General features: G+C 38.0%; 1 protein-coding gene across 2 annotated transcripts in view; it reads left to right on the top strand.

Annotated features, from left to right (window-relative positions):
* The window catches only part of SLIT2 (slit guidance ligand 2), a 388,499-nt gene that overhangs the window by 310,134 nt on the left and 58,848 nt on the right, over window positions 1–19,517 (top strand). For both annotated transcript variants that reach the window (XM_062212660.1, XM_062212659.1), the window contains 8 exons: window positions 796–939; window positions 4,766–4,909; window positions 6,448–6,614; window positions 7,469–7,601; window positions 12,346–12,414; window positions 14,736–14,807; window positions 15,313–15,384; window positions 17,205–17,276. In XM_062212660.1, the coding sequence (XP_062068644.1) occupies window positions 796–939; window positions 4,766–4,909; window positions 6,448–6,614; window positions 7,469–7,601; window positions 12,346–12,414; window positions 14,736–14,807; window positions 15,313–15,384; window positions 17,205–17,276 (873 nt within the window). The remainder of the gene's footprint in view (window positions 1–795; window positions 940–4,765; window positions 4,910–6,447; window positions 6,615–7,468; window positions 7,602–12,345; window positions 12,415–14,735; window positions 14,808–15,312; window positions 15,385–17,204; window positions 17,277–19,517) is intronic.

Here is a 19,517-nt window from a genome sequence, read left to right as displayed (position 1 = left end):
ACAGTAGACTGAGCCTCACTTGGGGTACCAGCATCCCATATTGGAGTTTGTGGGATTCAGACTCACCTCTGCTTCCTATTCAGCTTCCTACTCAAGTGCATCCTGGGAAGCAGCAGATGATGGCTCGAGTACTGTTTCTTTGCTACCCACATGGGAAACTGTGATGGACCGCGAGGATTTTGTATTCCTGGGGACACTTGCAGTTCATTTTGATATGGATCAGGCTGTTACTTTATGGAGTTTTTTTAAGATTTATTTATTTATTTGAGAGGCAGAATTACAGAGAGGCAGAGGAAGAGAAAGAGAGGTCTTTCATCTGCTGGTTCACTCTCCAGATGGCCGCAATAGCCGGAGCTGGGCAGATCCGAAGCCAGGAGCCAGGAGGGTCTTCCAGATCTCCCATGTAGGTGCATGGACCCAAGCACTTGGGCCATCTTCCACTACTTTCCCAGGCCGTAGCAGAGAGCTGGATCAGAAGAGGAGCCACTGGAACTTGAACTGGCACCCATATGGGATGCCAGCACTGCAGGCAGTGGCTTTACCCGCTATGCCACAGCACCAGCCCTGGTTTGTTTGTATTTTACCATGGACGCTCCTTAATAGTAGTATTGTCCATTTGTTTTGAGAAAATAGGGACGTGTTGTCCTTTCAGAGCCTGGGCAGTGCCGGGCAATCAAAAGCTTAGAGATAGTAGATGACTTCAGTCAACAGCAGACAACAAAAAAAATATGTTCAGTACCCTCAATGTTAAGAAAAAACTGTTTGAAAATCCTTGTTTCAACAATTTTTATTTAGCAACTTCAGCAACAATAAGATCACAGATATCGAGGAAGGAGCCTTTGAAGGCGCTTCTGGTGTAAATGAAATACTTCTCACAAGTAATCGTCTGGAAAACGTCCAGCATAAGATGTTCAAGGGATTGGAAAGCCTCAAAACCCTGTAAGTATTCTTATTTTCATTGCAGTTCTTCCACCAAAGGTTGGAGTTTATTGTTCATTATAACCCTGGCTGGGGGAGGGGGTGGACATTTCCTACTTACTTTTTCTCTGTCTCTCCCTCCCTCTCCTGCTGTGTGTCTTTCTCCTCTCTCTGTCTCTCTCTCTGTGTCTCTCTGTCTCTCTGTCTGTCTCTCTCTCTCTCTCTCTCTCTCTCTCTCTCTCTCACACACACACACACACACACACACCAAACACATTTTGTCAATGCCCACTTACTGTAATTCTCATCTCCATATGTTGTTAGCAAACGATCAGGAACGTCCTCCTGGCCACTGTCTCCCCAGCAGTGCACGCATTTGCTTGTACAAATCTGGCTTCCCAGTTCTGCCTCAGAACAGCCATCCTTTATCTTTTCTTCAAGCACCTCCATCTTATCCTCTCTCTTGACCCAAGATCTCAGTGCTCCAACATCTACTGCATGCTATGGCAGAGTAACACAATCTGTTCATCTGGGGACTCCCTTTGTATACCCATACAAAGTCTCAACAAAGAATAGGCACTGGCCAGTGGCCTGCGGTTACTATATCTCTCAAAAAAGACATGCTGAGGGTCATGTCTACTTACTTAAGGGTAGGAGGGTTGGAAAACAGAGATCATAACTGTTTCCAAGAGGTTGTTGGCCAAGGAAGGTGGGGATTAGATGGAATAGTCACCACAATCACTTTTGTACTGCTTGAATTTTCTACAATGCAGATTTTTTATTTATTTTTAAGTATACAATTACGTTAGACAAAAGTGGTAATCAAAATATTGGAATAGAGACAAACCGAACAATCTTCTGGAAGTCGTGAAGGAAACTGTTTGTAACCAAGAGATACTGCTTGGCAATTGCAGAGGGGCAGGGTCTGGGCTGCTTATTTCCCCTAAACACTGAGAAGCACGTGCTGACGGCTGAAGGCATCTGTTGCGCACTCTTTCTGACATGCTGTGTGAGAATGGAATTCCTCCAGCCTGGCATATGTGTGAATGGCATCACAAGTTCAAATCCAACCAGAGAAACTCTGACCTAGGAGCACAACTTTGTCTGCTGATAGCCTGAACCAAGCCACCCAGCAGGACCAGCCGGAGACTTGCAGACCTCTCCTATGGGCTAACATGGAATGCCATCAATGAGATGTGTAAATATCTCTTCAGCCCTTTAATGGGAGGGATGCCAAGGAGTATTGTATAGAAGAGAGCAGAGAAGGTGTACCATGGATGACTGCATCTAACCTTCCCCCTCAACCCCCCAACCGAGCTCTATCGGGAAACTCAGTAGCTTGCACATCCTGCAATAAGCACAAGCCTCCCTTTTCGAGGTCAGCAGTTCCTGGAACCTAGTCCCTTTCATGGGAGCAGAGGAGAAGGCTGTAACTGCACCTGTGTTATTCTGCTTGGGCTGCTGTAAGAAGATACTACAGACCATCTAGCTTAAATGCAGAAACCTATTTCTTTACCATGCTGGGGGCCAGAAGTGTGAAGCCAGGGTGCTGCCTGTGTGGACCTGTGCTGAGTACTGTCTTCCTGGTCTGTATATGTATATGGTCTTCTCACTGTGCTCACACGCCCTTTCCTCTGTGAGCTCGTGGGCAGACTCCAGGATCTCTCTAGTGCCTCTTCCTTTTCTTGTAAGGATGGAAGCCCTATCAGAATGGAGCCCCACCTTGTGACCACACTTACTCTTAATTGCCTCCCTTGATGCCCTCTTTCCAAAAGCAGTGACACTGGGTGTTAGTGCTTCATGAAGCGTGTGAATTTGGGAGAGACACAGCGTTCAATCCATAACACTACCCTGGGAAGCTTATCAAAACACACGTTTCTCCTTGCTAGTACATGCATAGGCTTTGCCCTAAGAATTCTCTATAATCAGCTTTCCCCATTTATTGTGTTTCCATGGATGTTTTTGTGCCACTTATGTTTTAGTACCTGAGACAGGCATCCACTGGCTGTCTTCTTTATCCAGCTGTGCCACAACAAGCATCATAGAGCAGTTCAGAGCCACACTTGGAAGATTCACAGTATCAGAGTAGGTGCATCTGGGCGTAGCTGTTCTTTCACGTACTTTCAGCCTGGAGCTTAGAAGATTTTGACAGTAAATGCCTGTGCTTTTCTAAACTTAGCCGTTTAGAATTTGTAGGCTACATCATAGGATAGATAGATAGATAGATAGATAGATAGATAGATAGATTGATAGATCGATAGATAAATTTCTGCAAGTCTTTGAGGAAATCCCTGAAATTGCAGCTAAATTTGATGTGTGTGTGTGTGTGTGTGTTTCCTGCGGAACAAAGTTTTTCTTCAACTTCTCCCAGGGTTCCATGACTCCAAGATTAAGACCCAGCACTCTTTATTTCTTCTGGCAAAGGAGAGTACTGATAGGAACACTTCTCTGTTGAGCATTTGTTTCCTAACATAAAACAATACCTTGAAAAGAAGGAATGATTGTTTCTTCTTATCTGTGACTCAGCAGAATGCAAAAGCTTCTGTTTTTTACTTATTATAAGGCAAGCTAGAATTTTATTTTTTGAAAGATTTATTTATATGTTTATTGGAAAGGCAGAGTTACAGAGCGGCAAAGGAGAGAGAGAGAGAGAGAGAGAGAGAGAGAGAGAGGGAGAGAGAGAGGTCTTCATCCACTGGTTCAGTCTCCAGATGGCTGCAATGGCTAGAGCTGCACACCAGTCTGAAATCAGGAGCCAAGAACTTCATCCAGGTCTCCCACATGGATGCAGGGGCCCAAGGACTCAGGCCATCTTCCACGGCTCTCCCCGGCCACAGCAGGACTTGAACCGGTACCCCATATGAGATGCTGGCACTGCAGGTAGCAGCCTCACCCACTACACCACAGCGCCGACCTCAAGCTAGGAATTTAAACATGATTGTTCATTTTCTTTTAGCTCTCTTTTCTATAGTCATTACTAGCAGGCTGGTCAAGCCATGTTTGGAAAATATAAATTAGGGAATTTTGTGTAAGATTTATGGTAGCTATTCATTTGTACATGGGATTTTTGGAAGGTTTTTGTTCCACTTCTGAGCTCCACAAATACACAGTTCTCAACAAACAGTTAAGAACTGGGCCAAAAGTTGAACAGTGATGATGACATGAGAACAGTGTGAATCCTTTTAGTGGCAATGACTTAAAATGGTCAGAATTTTTCCAAGGTAAACCTGTTTCACTGTCATGGTAGGCAACTGGAATTTGGGTCTGTTCCCTATTTTAAAATTCTAACTTAAAGCATTGAATTAATTTTCATAAATGAATTACTTTGAGCATGTTTTATGACTACTGCATCAAAGTTGGCTCCCATTACTCCTGTTCAACATTGCCTCAGTAGCTAAGTTCCCAACAGGCACTCAGTTGCTGTTGATTCTTTTCTGCCTCCTTTCTGTTCGACCTCAAATGTCACACTACCCTGACTGCACAAGTCACAAGGCTCCAAGGAGTCAGGAAGCTGTAGGTGAGCTAGGACATCATGTAATCATGAAAACACAATTCTAGCATCCAAGGAAAGTGTTCTACCCTCATCGTGGGCTTGTAAATCCTTGCTGATGTTCATCGTGCCTTTTGTAACAGAGTTTTGATCATTGACAATTCTATACACTTCATTCTTACAGAATGTTCGCAGTATATAGCCACAGCAATTCCTAATGACAAGAGAACATTAAAAAAAAAAAAAAAAGCAATGAGTTCTGTATATTTGCAAAGTGGGATTATTTTGATCCTCGAATAGGCAAAATTGATTGCTGGATGCTTTGTTTCCATAACAATATCCTCTTTCTTCTCTTAGGATGTTGAGAAGTAATCGAATAAGCTGTGTTGGGAATGACAGTTTTATAGGACTTGGTTCTGTGCGTTTGCTTTCTTTATATGATAATCAGATTACTACTATTGCACCAGGGGCATTTGATACCCTTCATTCTTTATCTACTCTGTAAGTATAAAAATGATAGTCTGTATTCATATGTTACTTAATCTAATATATTATATTTGCAACTCTTATTAATAGTATTTTAATTCTGTATTGGGCATTTCATAAAAATGTGATTGGGGTTTAAATATTTTCAAAAGGACAAATTTGTTCATGTTATATCTATTTTTAACTTTTCTAGAAGTATTAACTACTATCTCATGAAATTTTAATAATTTTTAGTCAGTTTTTTTATGGTAATATGATCAATGATATATCTTAATTTCTAAATTTTAAAATTATCATAACTTGGTAGTGCCACAAATGAGAGAAATATTATAGATTGTTTTCCCCAGTGTTCTAACATTGGAGTCTTTTCAGTGTAAGTGTCATAAAAACAGAATTGATAGGGTTATTGCCCACAAACTATGCTCAAAAGGATCATTCACAATGACAGGAGATACATTAGGATGACCAGACCAACAATAAAAGCTGTTCACTAGAGGGCATTTACCATGATATTAGGAAAATATTGAAGAAATAGATTGAGCCTGTCCAAGAAGATATTTTATGTAGACAGCTGGAAAACAAAGAATATTTGTAGGTCTATAGACAGAACTCAGTGTCTAAAAAAAAAAAAAATTCCCAAACAATGTATTTCAGGCCTCTCACATGTCAGTATCTAAAAGGCAATGTTGAAAATTATTAATCTTATAACTAATATGATTTCTTGGTGATGGTGGCATCCAGATATACTAATCTTAGTCAGTAGCAGAGGAGTAACAATGGTTAGAAAGAATAAAAAGCAGTTTAACATAGCTCGAGTCATTGAAGAAATAATATAAGGGAACCATCCACCCATCAGTAAAGTACTTAATCCTCTTTCCACATAAAATGTGACATTTTACATTGAGTGACTAATTTGTGCATATTAAAGATGGCATGTTTATAAATAATGGGATTGTCAATAGGTTTGTGCTGAAGTGGTAAGATGCCAAAAGTATTGAGATTTGTAGAAGTAAATTCATTTTTATAACTGGCATTTAATCAACTCAGCTGTCAGTTTAGATGGGAAACCTATTCTCTGGAGCAAATAAGAGATGGAAATTTTCAGATGACAAATTAATGAAATAGCTGTTGTCAGGTTAAACTCAATAATATAAGGTAATCAGCCTTCATCTTTATATTAAATTACTGCATTATCAGTGCAGGGAAGTTTGACAGCAAGTGAGATTTCTGACAAATTTATTTCTAAATGAGATATCTATCAGGATTCACTGCATAAGCCCTAAATTGCTGCCTTCATTTAATTTTTGCATAAAATTTTTGCAATTCTCTTATGTGAAAGCGTTGCTATTATTATTGCTTGGTTCCAGATGCAAATATTTTAGTGAAAAATGCATAACATGTGTTGCATGTAATTGAGTATGAGGATGAGGAAAGGAGTTCAAATAGTAAATAGGAATCGTTCTGAGAGAAATGGTGTTTAAAAATGGTAGCCTGGCTTCTTGAGAAATAAGAAAACACTGAATTACCCTGTGCTTGTTTGCATGTGACATTAGAAACCTCTTGGCCAATCCTTTTAACTGTAACTGCCACCTGGCTTGGCTGGGAGAGTGGCTCCGGAAAAAGCGAATTGTCACAGGAAATCCTCGATGCCAAAAGCCGTACTTCCTCAAAGAAATCCCCATCCAGGACGTGGCCATTCAGGACTTCACTTGTGACGACGGTAAGAGACACTTGCCGAGTGCATGCTCCTCGGTCATTCACGTGGCTGTTCTGTGTGCCAGATGTAGTCGCACCATCCTACAGTGATTGTGTACCTTTTGTTCTGCTTTATTGTTTTCTTCGGCTTGGACATTGGACACTGGCTTTCGTAGACCGCCCTTTCACAATGAGTCTACGTACTGTGTGTTTCTCAGTGTTTTAGATTTCACTGTTTCCAACTTGTGATCAGTACTATTTATATAACTTTGTTTTAACTTTTCTTTATTTCCTAGATATCTCTTTTAGGAACCATCATTTTCAAATGAGAAAAGCAATTGACATAAAACAGACATGCTAGTAAATCTGACAAACACAATAGTTTTCACATTTTAATGTTCTCCCCATATCATTGCATTTGATTCTCCTAATAGCACTATCAAGTAGGTAGAGCAAGTTCAATTATTATTGCCAGTGAATGGAGAGCTAATTGAAGCTCTTTATTTTAAAATTAGGGGTCCATGCAAATTCTGATCAACATTTTACAGTAATCTAATTCATTACATCTCTTTACACTATAGTTGTATTTATGTTTACCTCCTAATTAAAAGTAAATTTGTGTAAGTAACTGAACAAATAAATATTGTGTTGGCAATACTAATTTTAAACTAATTTCTAGAATTTTACACCTAACAGTCTGAAAACAGTGATATATAGAATGTCTGATATCGATTTGTAAATACTTAACGCTGTCTAAATTAGTAATCATTTGGATCAAGACTCTTGTGTTTGTTAAATTAATCTAAAATCATAAAATCCCTTCCAGCACCCTCAAATCCACAAATATGGGTTCTTTTTATATTTCCTCTGGCACTTTAGGAAATGATGACAATAGTTGCTCCCCACTTTCTCGCTGTCCTACGGAGTGTACTTGTCTGGATACAGTAGTCCGATGTAGCAACAAGGGCCTGAAAATCTTGCCGAAAGGAATTCCAAGAGATGTCACAGAGTTGTAAGTACAGCTTATCTATCCGTTTCCTTGATAGTTAATGTTTTACATCCCAAGGGGAAATGGAGATCACACAAATAGCTCTAGAATTCTATTTGCAAATTTCATCGCACAGACACTGAATTAATAGCATGTAAAATTGTAAGTAAATAATACAAAACTTAGTTCAGAAAACCTTGGGAATTGCTGGTTTTATGTGTTTTCTTATTTTTTCACCATGGGATTTCTCAGTCCTCTATTATGCTAAGGTGCACGGTGCAGAGAGGATGATAAAATACAAGGTAGTCCCCCCATTTATTTGTACCTATCACCCTTTTCAGCTGGAGTTATCTTGCAAGACTGATGCTTCATCTAATGCACTTCAGGAAATGCTATTTTTTAGTTTATTTATGGAGTCTAAAATATTCCCATATAGTTCATTGTTCTTTACCTGCATGTCGGTGTGGGATACATACTTCCCTGGGATGTGGAAGAAACTTGCATATCCTAGACTTTAAAAAGAGATACATTCCCCTAGCTGTGTTCCGCTACAAATGCAGAATAGAATAAATCAGAGAATAAGCTGCAGAGTAATGATGCATGCATGCCTCATTCATCCCATTCCTTTATCTCTAAGCTAATATACAGTGTGCAAATGCTTGACAGGAACCCAATTGAGCCATTTGCCTCTGTTTATTGTTTGTTTATATGGAGCTATGGATCAATAGTGATTTGAATCCAAGTATAATTCATGCAGATGTGTACTATAATTCATGCAAATGCATGCAAGTATTCCAAATGAGCAGCACTGACAAACTTTGGCAGTATACACCAACATAGGTAATGAAGTTCCAAAAGATGCCACTTCAGTGTCCGTGCCACTTATTTTCAAAATATGTGCAATTCTGTGAATCTTACTTTGGTCCTAAATGGAGCCATTAAAGTAAGAAGGCACAATCCTAGCAATTGTGCATAGAATCTCTCTCTCAGATTTGAGCTGCTGTAAAGTGTGCAGTTTCTCACTACCAATCTTTATTTGTAAATGTTGTTTTATAGGTTCATGTATAAATACTTAATTCCTATCTAAGTATGTTTTCCTTCCAAAAGCTCATATGGGGCCCCATTCCTCCCCTGTTGGGAGGCTAGGACACCATAGCATGTCTGCAGAGTGTTCTGTATGGAGGAATATGCCAGTGAGGAGCCTACCACTGAGGTCATCTTTATGCTATATTTCCTCTGTGTTCATTGGCCCATTCCCACATCCTGCTTGAATCATGTACTCTATCCCATCTACAAGTTTCTCATGTCAAATAGTTGTGTCTTTTTTTGTTTTAACTTAAAAATTTATGTAAAGGGAACACATTTCATGTATTTTTTATATACAGTTTTAAGGGAATAATGATACTTCCCACCTTACCCTCTTTCACTCCAAACCTCCCTCCTCTTCCTTTTCTTATGCTTTTTTTACAATGACATATATTCTATTTACTTTATAATCACAAGCTTAACTCTCCACTAAATAAAAAATTGAACAAGTAGTATGTAGAAAAACCACTGTTCTGGGGCTGATACTGTGGCAAGGTAGGCTAAACCTCTGCCTGTGGTGCCAGCATCCCATGTAGGTGCCTGTTTGTGTCCAGGCTGCTCCTCTTCTGATCCAGCCCTCTTCTAATGGCCTGGGGAAGGCAGTAAAAATGGCTCACGTGCATGGGCCCCTGCACCCACAGGGGAGACCAGAAGAAGCTCCTGTCTGCTGGCTTTGGATTGACCCAGCTCCGGTCATTGCAGCCATTTGGGGAATAAAATAATGGATGGAAGACCTCTCTCTGCCTCCCCCCTCTCTCTCTGTAACTCTGTAACAAATAATTAAAACAGAACAAAGAAAAATCATGTTCCCTCAAGAGTATAGACAAGGGCTATAAACAATAATCAAATCTCAAAATGTCCATTTCACTCATATATTTGACATTTTTGTACTCTGTATTTAGTTCCACAAATCAGGGAAAACATGATATTTGTCTTTTGAGGACTGGCTTATTTCTTTTTTTTAAGGTTTTTATTTAATGAATACAAATTTCATATGTACAGCTTTTAGGGATATAGTGTTTCTTCCCCCCATTCCTGCCCTCCCACACAACTCCCATCCCACCTCCCACTCCCTCTCCCATTTCATTTTCCATTAAGATTCATTCTTAATTGACTTTATACCAACTCTATACTAAGTAGAGATTTCAACTATTTGCACCCACACAGACACACCAAGTATAAAGTACAGTTTGAAGACAAGTTTTACCATTAATTTTCATAGTACACCTCATTAAAGATACAGGTACAACATGGGGAGCAAGTGCAATCAACAACAATCCTATTGTTCATTTAGCAAGTGACACTCTTATTTATGACATCAGTGATGACCCGAGGCTCTTGACACGAGCTGCCAAGGCTATGGAAGCCTTTTGAGTCCACAAACTCCATCGGTTTTTAGACAAGGTCATATGAAAAGTGGAAGTTCTCTCCTCCCTTCAGAGAAAAGTACATCCTTTTTTGATGACCCCTTCTTTCCACTGGGGTCTCACTCACAGAGATCTTTCATGCAGAACCGTTTTTGCCACTATGTCTTGGTTTTCCATGCCTGAAATGCTCTCATGGTATTTTCAGTCAGATCAGGGGCTGATTATGAGGTCAGAGTGCTGTTTAGGGCGTATCTCATTCAGTGAGTCTGCTGTGTGGACTGCTTCCTGTGTTGGAACTTTCTCTCCTTTGTAATTCTACCTATTGTTACTACCAGGCACTTGGTCTTATTTATGTGATCCCTTTGACTTATGGTCCTATCTATATGATCAGCTCCATACTTAATATGATCACTTTATCACATAAGATGGGATTAGTGCCACCTAGCTAAATAGGATTTGGTGTCCCATGGCAAGTTTTTAGCTTCACCCTGAGGGGTAAGTCTGTGGGACCAGCTTATTTCAGTAAGCATAATGGTCTCCAGTTGCATCCATTTTCTTGAGAAAGGATTTCAATTTTTTTTTTGCAACTGAATAGTATTCCATCAAGTACATACCACAATATGTTTGTCCAGTCATCAGATGATAGACATCTGGGTTGATTTCATATTTTATCTATTGTGAGCTGAGCTGCTATAAGCAGAACAATACAGATAATTTTCATAGATAGTTGCATTTTCAACCTGTTTCACTATAAGTCATTGACAAGTAGTATTTTTTCCTAATAAAGTGTGTGCTATAAAGATGAAGAAAATATTGACTTATCTCTTATATAGTTGAATTTTACCTGCCAAAGAGGTTAATCTTAGAACCTTGCCAAGTCAGCACGATCTTTCTCACCTGTAATATATATGCATGTTTGAGAAAAAAAAAATCATATGTCTATTCTTTTATTAGAGAATTTTGCAAAAATAACTGTGTACATGGTGGACAAGGTTAAACAAATGGCATCTATTATTTTCAATCTGTTCCACATATCCCCCCTTAGAATTATTTTATATATAAACAGAGCGTATGTTCTGAATTTTTATGGCCTTCTACTGTAAAGTTTCCTAGGATAAAGGGAAAGTTTTGCAGTAGATGGAATAATGCTTCCCTCTAGTGGTAAGAAGAAAACTTAGCCAGACGAACGAAGGAGAAGAGGAATATGAATTTGTAACATATGCCTGATTCTCAATCAAATATTCATTATACATTTTGATCTTATATGCCTTTTATATAACTTTTCACTTTGATACATTGTAAAGGGATTATTATCTTAGGCAACTTCTTATCTATTCCTGTATATTCAGAAAAATACCAATGTCAAGCTGGAATCCCAAGCTTGGTCACAACACTGGCCAAGTGGGAAGGTCCACATGTCCAACATGACAGAGCTGGTTGTAGGCACATGTATAGCGAGATGGCTGGGGTTGCTAAAAGACATTTTTGCTCTAACAGCTATAGTCTTGGGAAGAACAGCCTTGGAGGGAAAGGAAATTTATTTCATTTTGTGACATCATAAATATAACCTAAAGCATTCATTTATTTTTTAGATCTTGCCAGTTGATCCAAAGCCTGTTTATTTTCTAGTTATTCTTCAAATTCCAATAAGAAAGGAAATTTTTTACAAGTAGTTATTTGATTTTTTTTTTTTTGCAAATATATATTTGCTACATTTGTGTCCTGGAGAAATATTGTGACATTCCATGAAACTTAAAATTATTACCAAGTAGATATAAAAATTATTTTTAAATATTTTTTAACATAAACTTAGTTATGTTGCAATCCCCATATGTCTCCTTAAAGGGTCCTTTGTTTTTGCCAAATGTGTTGATGCACACCAAGGCAGTGAAGATTGGTCTTGGCTACAACAGCAAAGTTTTGTTACCAGTTAACAAATTTCATGGCATTGTCTCCACATAAACACAAGCAAACAAGACTGACTGGAAATATTATTTAATGAAGAAACCTTCTTGTTAATACACTAATGACAAACGATGGCCTTAGTTTCTTACATAAACCATGAAGAACTGGCCTCACCCTTCTTTCCTTGGTTTTATAATTTAGCCTAAGCGGCCCACAGAGCATTCTTCTAGACCAGATCACTTTGCTTTTCTCTTTACTTCTCTTAAGTAACAATCCCAGCTAGGAGCATGCCATTTTAAAGCAACAGTTGCCAAGTGGTTCTATGCTTCAGTTAAAAGTGAAATATCATTCACTTATTTTATTATATACCATTGTTACTTTATTGTAAGATAATATTTTTTTGTTTTTAGATATCTGGATGGGAACCAATTTACTCTCCTTCCCAAGGAACTCTCCAACTACAAACATTTAACACTTATGTGAGTAACATTTAAGAGTTTGCAATCTGACTTAATCTATTTCATGAAAATGGGGATGGAAAGGGGCGGAGATTAGTCAGCCTTTGAGATAATATAAATCATTTAGAGTTAGGTGCCCTGTCCATACTCCTTGCTGTTCTGGGTCAGTGGTTCCAACTTCATTGAATTTCAATCAAGAGGTGCAGTGTCTTAGGAGATGGGTCTCCTGTATTCTAAGTGGCATGAATACAATAACTTATAAGTAGCTAGAGAATTACAGAAACATGATAAAACTACATATTTCTGTTGGTAACAAAATGGGTAATTTTATGATAAACTGTGGAAAGAAAGATTGTAGACAATGCCTTTATTCTTGAGTTTAAGCACATGGTTCTAGGTGTAAATAAATTAACTGGATGTATCTTATGACTTTAATTTATTAAGTTTTAATTTCTCATAACAAGCATTTTAAGCAAGGGATGAGCTTCTAATATTAAAATCGACCTTTCTCTCTGTCTCTCTCTCTCACTGTCCACTCTGCCTGTAAAAAATAATAAATAAAAAAAAATTCACCTTGTAAAGTTCATAAATATTTATATCCTTTTTAGGTAAATGACATAGATACTGACATTCTGAGTATGTTTTAGAATATTGGTATTTTGCTTGATATGACATCCTCCTAAAATAGCATCTCCTTTTTCATTAATATAAACAATTTTGACCATCTATAAGATTCAAGCATTAGACCTAGTGTATGTTCAATATAAAAACATAGATAAACCTTGTTGCATGTAATACTACATTTTTGATTGACAAAGTTTTGGGGAATACTAAAATATTGGCAAACAGATCATAGATGTTAATGGAATATATCTTATAATTAGTTCAAAGTTATCTGATTTTAGAGTAAATATAGGTAGAATAGGTACAAGATTGTTAGTGTTCCTTGAATTAGAAGGTATATAGCTAATTAGTGAATTCTAGAAACCTAAGTAGCAGAAAATGTTATATATCTAAAACGAGCTTTATCTAGGTACATTGAAGCTATTCAAAATGCAGTTGATCATCTTCAGATTTTCTGAAAAATATGAAAAATCTCAAACACCTCTATTCAAACTGCTAATGATTAAATAAATTAATGGAAAGCTATCTTCAGAGATGCCTTATTCAGCTGCTATTTATTTGATAGCAGTAAGAACTGATTAAATACATTTATTCTGTTAAATAAACCATTACATTATGTCAATTTCCAAAGGTTCACTCTAGTAGAATCCCATTTGCTGCAGTATGTGATTATTTTAAATCAGCTAGAAGTGGAAAGTAAGAATTTGTGAATCCAGAAATGGTTTTACCAGTCACTATCATACAAATCTTGCAAGTAACTTTTAATACACACATGTTTAGTTCTTTAGTAACTACAAAGATAGATTTTAAAATTATGCAAGCCTCCCAGGATTTTCACAATTTTACATTGTGTTTTACTGATATTTTGACATCTTAATAGAGGAATGGATAAACCTGAGCTTTGCTGAATCTTCCATTTATTCATGTGTTCTACTTCACAAAAAATAGTAAATATATATGGTGGTTTTATATATAGTTAATGTACATATTGGTGACTGTTATTATATAATAATATATTAGTGTGTATATATGAAAGTAAGATCAAGCTTATGGATTACAACTTGTGTCCCACTGTACAAATTATAGTTGCAAATAGTCATTATATATTGGTAAAAATCACCTCTCAATAAATATGCATTAAACAGATATTTATTTTGGACCTACAGTGTGCCAGTGACTCAGCCATGGGTAGAGCACAGTGTTTTAGTGGTGGCATTGGGGAATAATATAATTACATCAAGAGTCCTTTGAGTTGCCAAATTTGAGTACAGTGAGCGTGTGTATCAATGAGGAAAAAGTATGTGGGCCTGATGGGACCTTGTATAACAGGGGTTCATTTGTCACCCATAAAATGTGATCTGCCTGGCTCCAAGAGAGCTCTCTCTGGAACATCGTGGTCTTGAGGACAAGAAACAGGGGGATATAAGAAAATGAACTCTGAAACTTTTGCTCTAACTTGAGACTGACCACTGGGCCTATGCTTCTCTGGATGAAGGAAGCCATGTGGTCCCACCTAATTTCAACAGAGCAGGCTGTGAATAACTGGAAACGACATTGCAGTCTATCCCAGAGGGTGCTCCTGTGTATTGCTGTTGTCACACCACAGCTAAGTGCCTGCTATACTTCTAGAACGGCACACAAGAAGGCATCTCCTTATCAGCGTCGCTGATTTTCCGTTTTGGTTCATAGCAGCTCCATCTCTTTCTCTTCTCTTTCAGAGACCTGAGTAACAACAGAATAAGCACCCTTTCAAATCAGAGCTTCAGCAACATGACCCAGCTCCTGACTCTGTGAGTGTGGCAGTGTGGGCTGAGGGTCTGTTAGTTGTGGGACAAGATGCATTTTCTTGGTGCTGCATAGAGATCTTGGGGAACAAAGCAGTCTCTGCCATCACAGAACATAAATTATCTTTGGAAGAAACAAATAAAGCCTCAGTAAACAAACATTTGCAAATAGTACAGAAAATATTGAATTCTACAACAGAAACAACGATTAATTGACATTTTTGGTGGAATTAGTGTACAGGATTCTAGGGAAAGACACCTCAGAGAGGAACTGTTTGAGGCACCAATGCTGGCAGCATAGGCAGAGGAAGATGTTCTATGTTATATTTAGGAAATAAATATGTTGTATTAAAAATACAATACAAAGAATTTTAAAATTGTATGTATGTGCAAATATTCTTAATTTGCAAGATGCTCAAATAACACTTTTCTGTAATGTTTTATTTTAAAAATGACATTTGGACATTTTTGGATTCCAGAATTAAACAAATTGGCATTTGTATGCTTTCAGAATTCTTAGTTATAACCGTCTGAGATGTATTCCTCCTCGAACCTTCGATGGATTGAAGTCTCTTCGGTTACTGTAAGCACATCAGCTAAGCACATCTTTTCTTGGGGATCAGAGCATTGGGTTTGTCTTCCTAAAGGTTTCACTGCTTTCTCGAATTCTGGCTATTGTAGCGTATGTGCATTGATATTTATTACACATTTGGAAATAGGAAAATTGTATCATTTTGTCTCACAGCTTTCATTTGGACATTATTACTTTCTCTTTTGCAATATTTATTGTCATAGTCATTTAGTTGATCATATATAACATTAAACATGTGCTTATCCAGTTCTAGTTAATTTTGAAAGAAAAGGGATAAAATTTCATTTATTTAGAAACTGCATATTGCATTAATATATTTAACCATAAAAATGTACATTAGGCCGGCGCCGTGGCTTAACAGGCTAATCCTCCGCCTTGCGGCGCTGGCACACCGGGTTCTAGTCCCAGTTGGGGCGCCGGATTCTATCCCAGTTGCCCCTCTTCCAGGCCAGCTCTCTGCTATGGCCCGGGAGACCAGGAGAAGCACCTGGCCCCTGGCTTCAGATCAGCGCGGTGCGCCGGCCGCGGCGGCCATTGGAGGATGAACCAACGGCAAAAAGGAAGACCTTTCTCTCTGTCTCTCTCTCTCACTATCCACTCTGCCTGTCCAAAAAAAAAAAAAAAAATGTACATTAAGGGATAGGAAATAAAACATGATTCTCAATTTCAAGCCATTTCTCTAGAACTAAGAGTTCAAACAATTTAATGTGCTTCTCTGGTCTGTTTTGTCTGTTTTTATATGCATTTGTCTTTATATCCTAATATATGTATGCATATTCCTGCTAAAAGCCATAAATACGACTTTTTTCTTGGCTATTTTTATTTAATATATGTTTTAGAATCTTTCCATTGTATGTAGGTATTACCCAGCTGCTTAACTGCTACGGAGTAGTCCGTAGGTAAAAGGAACCTCATTTAATCACTGTCATCTTTATTGCCATCTGGCTTACCTACAAATTTCATTATTCTATACAGTACTTTAATTAGCATCATATACATTTATTGTAGTCCAAATGTACTAGCATTTCAGCACCGATTTAGAGTAGAATGTTAGAGTCAAGTATTGTGGGAGAATACCAAAAACAACATTTAAATTGTCCCCCAAACAAGGTTTTATCAAATTAAAAATTTTATTTTTCTACCAACCATTTAGTTGAGCATCTTTTTCAAAGTTCTCTTGAAAACATTGAATAACATTAATATTTTTATTTTTGTCCATATAACAGATTTAAATATTTTCCATGTTCTAATTTTCATTTCCAAGTGTTCCAAACTTGAATATACTTTGTTGATTGAACATTTGTGATTCTTATTCTAATGAGCCTGATCATATAAATTTCCCATTTTCTACTAAGTAATCTGTCCTGTCTTTATTAAAGTAGATGTCTTTATGCATCTACTGCTTGACTATGGGTATGCAGGTCTTTTCATAAAGAAATCAATCCTTGTATCTTATATGTGTTGCAAACACTTCTCTTTCTATTCCTTATGTGGAATTTTTCATATGGATATATTTGATGTTGTCAAAAATTATCATTCTTCCCAATTATAGTTTCTGGGTTTTTCTACTGCTCTTTTGAGAGTATTGCACACTCAATGTGTATAAACAGGAACTCTTCTGTATCTTATTTTTAAAAAGTTTATTTTTACATTTAACTCTGCAATCTGAAATTTATTTTGTGCATATTATGAGAGGGGGGAACTGATGTTTACTTTCCAAAACAGATATGTAGTTGCCCCACAATTATTAAGTAAACCATCTTTTTATGATGAAATAAATAACATTTAATTTTTCCTTTTCTTGCTTTTAGTTCTCTACACGGCAATGACATTTCTGTTGTGCCTGAAGGTGCCTTCAATGATCTTTCTGCACTATCACACCTGTGAGTACTTCCTTCGTGCAAGTGGGTTCAGGCTCAGACTCTCTTGTGAGTAATTTGGGAACTGTCCTCTGCCACTTCTCTAATATTGTTGAGGTGATTGCTTCATCTTTAAAGAAAATTTAAAGGTTTTCAGCCTGGATGGGATGCATTTATGCAGGATAGCTTTTGTTTGCCCTTCCTGCTCTCCCTCCCATGGACAGACTGGCTCCCAGCTGCACTAGCCTGCAGCTTTTTTCTCACTGCTCTGAACCTAGAATATCTGCTCCTCTTCTTTTTGTCTGTCTCAGATCTGCTTTGCCAAGTCACATACCAAGCATTGCATCCCCCATCAGGACTATCCCGATTTTCTCAAACTAGACCTGTTTATTTAAGAAATATTGCTCCTCTTCAATTGTGATACCATGCAAAAATGAATGAGACCTAGTTCATGACTCGGTACCCTGGTAGTCCGAAGCAGTCACGGCCTCATATTGGATGAAATGATTTTCATTATATTTTTTTTTCCCTTAGCAGCCTATTGCTACCTCCATATTTCCTGGAACTACAATAAAATGATGTTTTAAATAATTGGGGTCCATGATTACTAGGTATCATGTTAAGGCCATGACAACCTATGAAGAAGTTTAGGGAGCAGTCCGAGACCCAAAGCAATGCTGAGTTTGGTGCCACCTGCTGTCAGTTATTGGCTTCAGCCTAACCATCAGTGTGTTGTGGGCACTGGTTCCCCACAAGAGGGTACGTTCTTTCCTGGCTTAACACACACCTCTTTGAAACTCATAAACTCCAAAAGATAAGAAGCTTATAAAAAGTTTAGAAAATTGAGAAGAAAGAATGGTTGAAGAGGGTACAATTGTTTCACGTGCTACATCTGAATTTGCCTTGTGAGATCTGTGTTATCCGTGTGTGCTATCTCTCAGGCTCTGGCACCTACGATTAGATTTCTTTCACTCGACCGCTAGGTTCTGGGAAGCAAGCTGTCCATTTTTCACCTGTGAGCTGCAGCACCTATTTCAAAGTTGACATCAGGGCCACTCCTTTGTGGATTCCACAGCTGCCATTCAATGAGATGCCTTATGAAGGAAGCCCCTGGAGCAGGGGTGCGGGCGGCCTTTCTGTCTAGCAGAGAGTGCAGTGTAAAGGAGGAAGTGGCCTTGCTGGTGTGAGGTCATGAACCAGAAGAGGCAGCACCGTGCCTGGGTGCTGCTTGAACTGAACAGAACTTTGCTGTGTGTGACCACCGGCCGCTAAAATTAGGAGCAATTTGAATATTTGTCAGTGTCTTGTTCTGCTTTGCTTTTTATTTGTGTATTTGTGTTTTATTCCATAGACCATAGAAGACCCTACTACCCCACTCTCTTTTTCTACTTCCTCTCTCATCATAAAAAGGACTTAGCAAATGTCAGTAAAGATAGGATCAAATGACTCAAAATCACCATTTTTCTCACTTTTAATTTAGAAAGGTTTGAATCAGACATACTTATGGACATAAAATTCACCGCATTTCAGTTCTTGGTTAAAGTTGAGCATTAAATATGCTTTAATAAAAAATATTATGATTTTTACAAGCATATTTTAGGGGTTGCCTAAAAAATACTAATTATGTATAGACCATAGAGTCATAAATTGTTTATAAATCAGAAAATTAATCAGATTTTAAGTGCTACTTTATGTATCTACAAAGTATACCCAAATTTGGCAAATTTAGGTTCTTCTTGGTAGACTTCTCCAATCTGTTAATTTCTTATTTTTTTTTTAATTTCATTTGAATAGGAGAGAAAGAGAGACAGCTTCCTATCCACTGAGTCTCTCCCCAAATGCTAGCACCAGCTTCATCTGGGCCAGGCCATTGTGAGCCCAATCTAGATATCGCATGTGGGTGGCAGGAACCCTATTACTTGAGCCATCCCTGCTCCTCCCAGGACCCGCCTTAGCAGGAGCTAGAGTCAGAAGCCAGGGCTGGGTACTGAAGCAATGAACTCTAATGCAGGATCCAGGCTTTTTAACCAGCGTCTTAAACGCTGGGCGAAGTGCTTAGTCCTGGGATCAGTTCCTTGATCTATACAGTGGATTATTAATAATATTGATATTATAGGGTTACATTTTAGGATAAGGTGAAGGAATTTGTGTAAATTTAGGATGCACTTATCCCACTCCCTGCAAATAAGGAGCACTTTTAAAAGTTCGAGGGAAAAGTCAGAATGAAAAGTTAAGTTTTGGGATCCGTGTTGTGATGCCGCAGAT

Source organism: Lepus europaeus, chromosome 16, assembly GCF_033115175.1.
Source record: "Lepus europaeus isolate LE1 chromosome 16, mLepTim1.pri, whole genome shotgun sequence".
NCBI lineage: Eukaryota > Metazoa > Chordata > Mammalia > Lagomorpha > Leporidae > Lepus > Lepus europaeus.
This window is presented reverse-complemented; position numbering and strand designations above follow the sequence as displayed.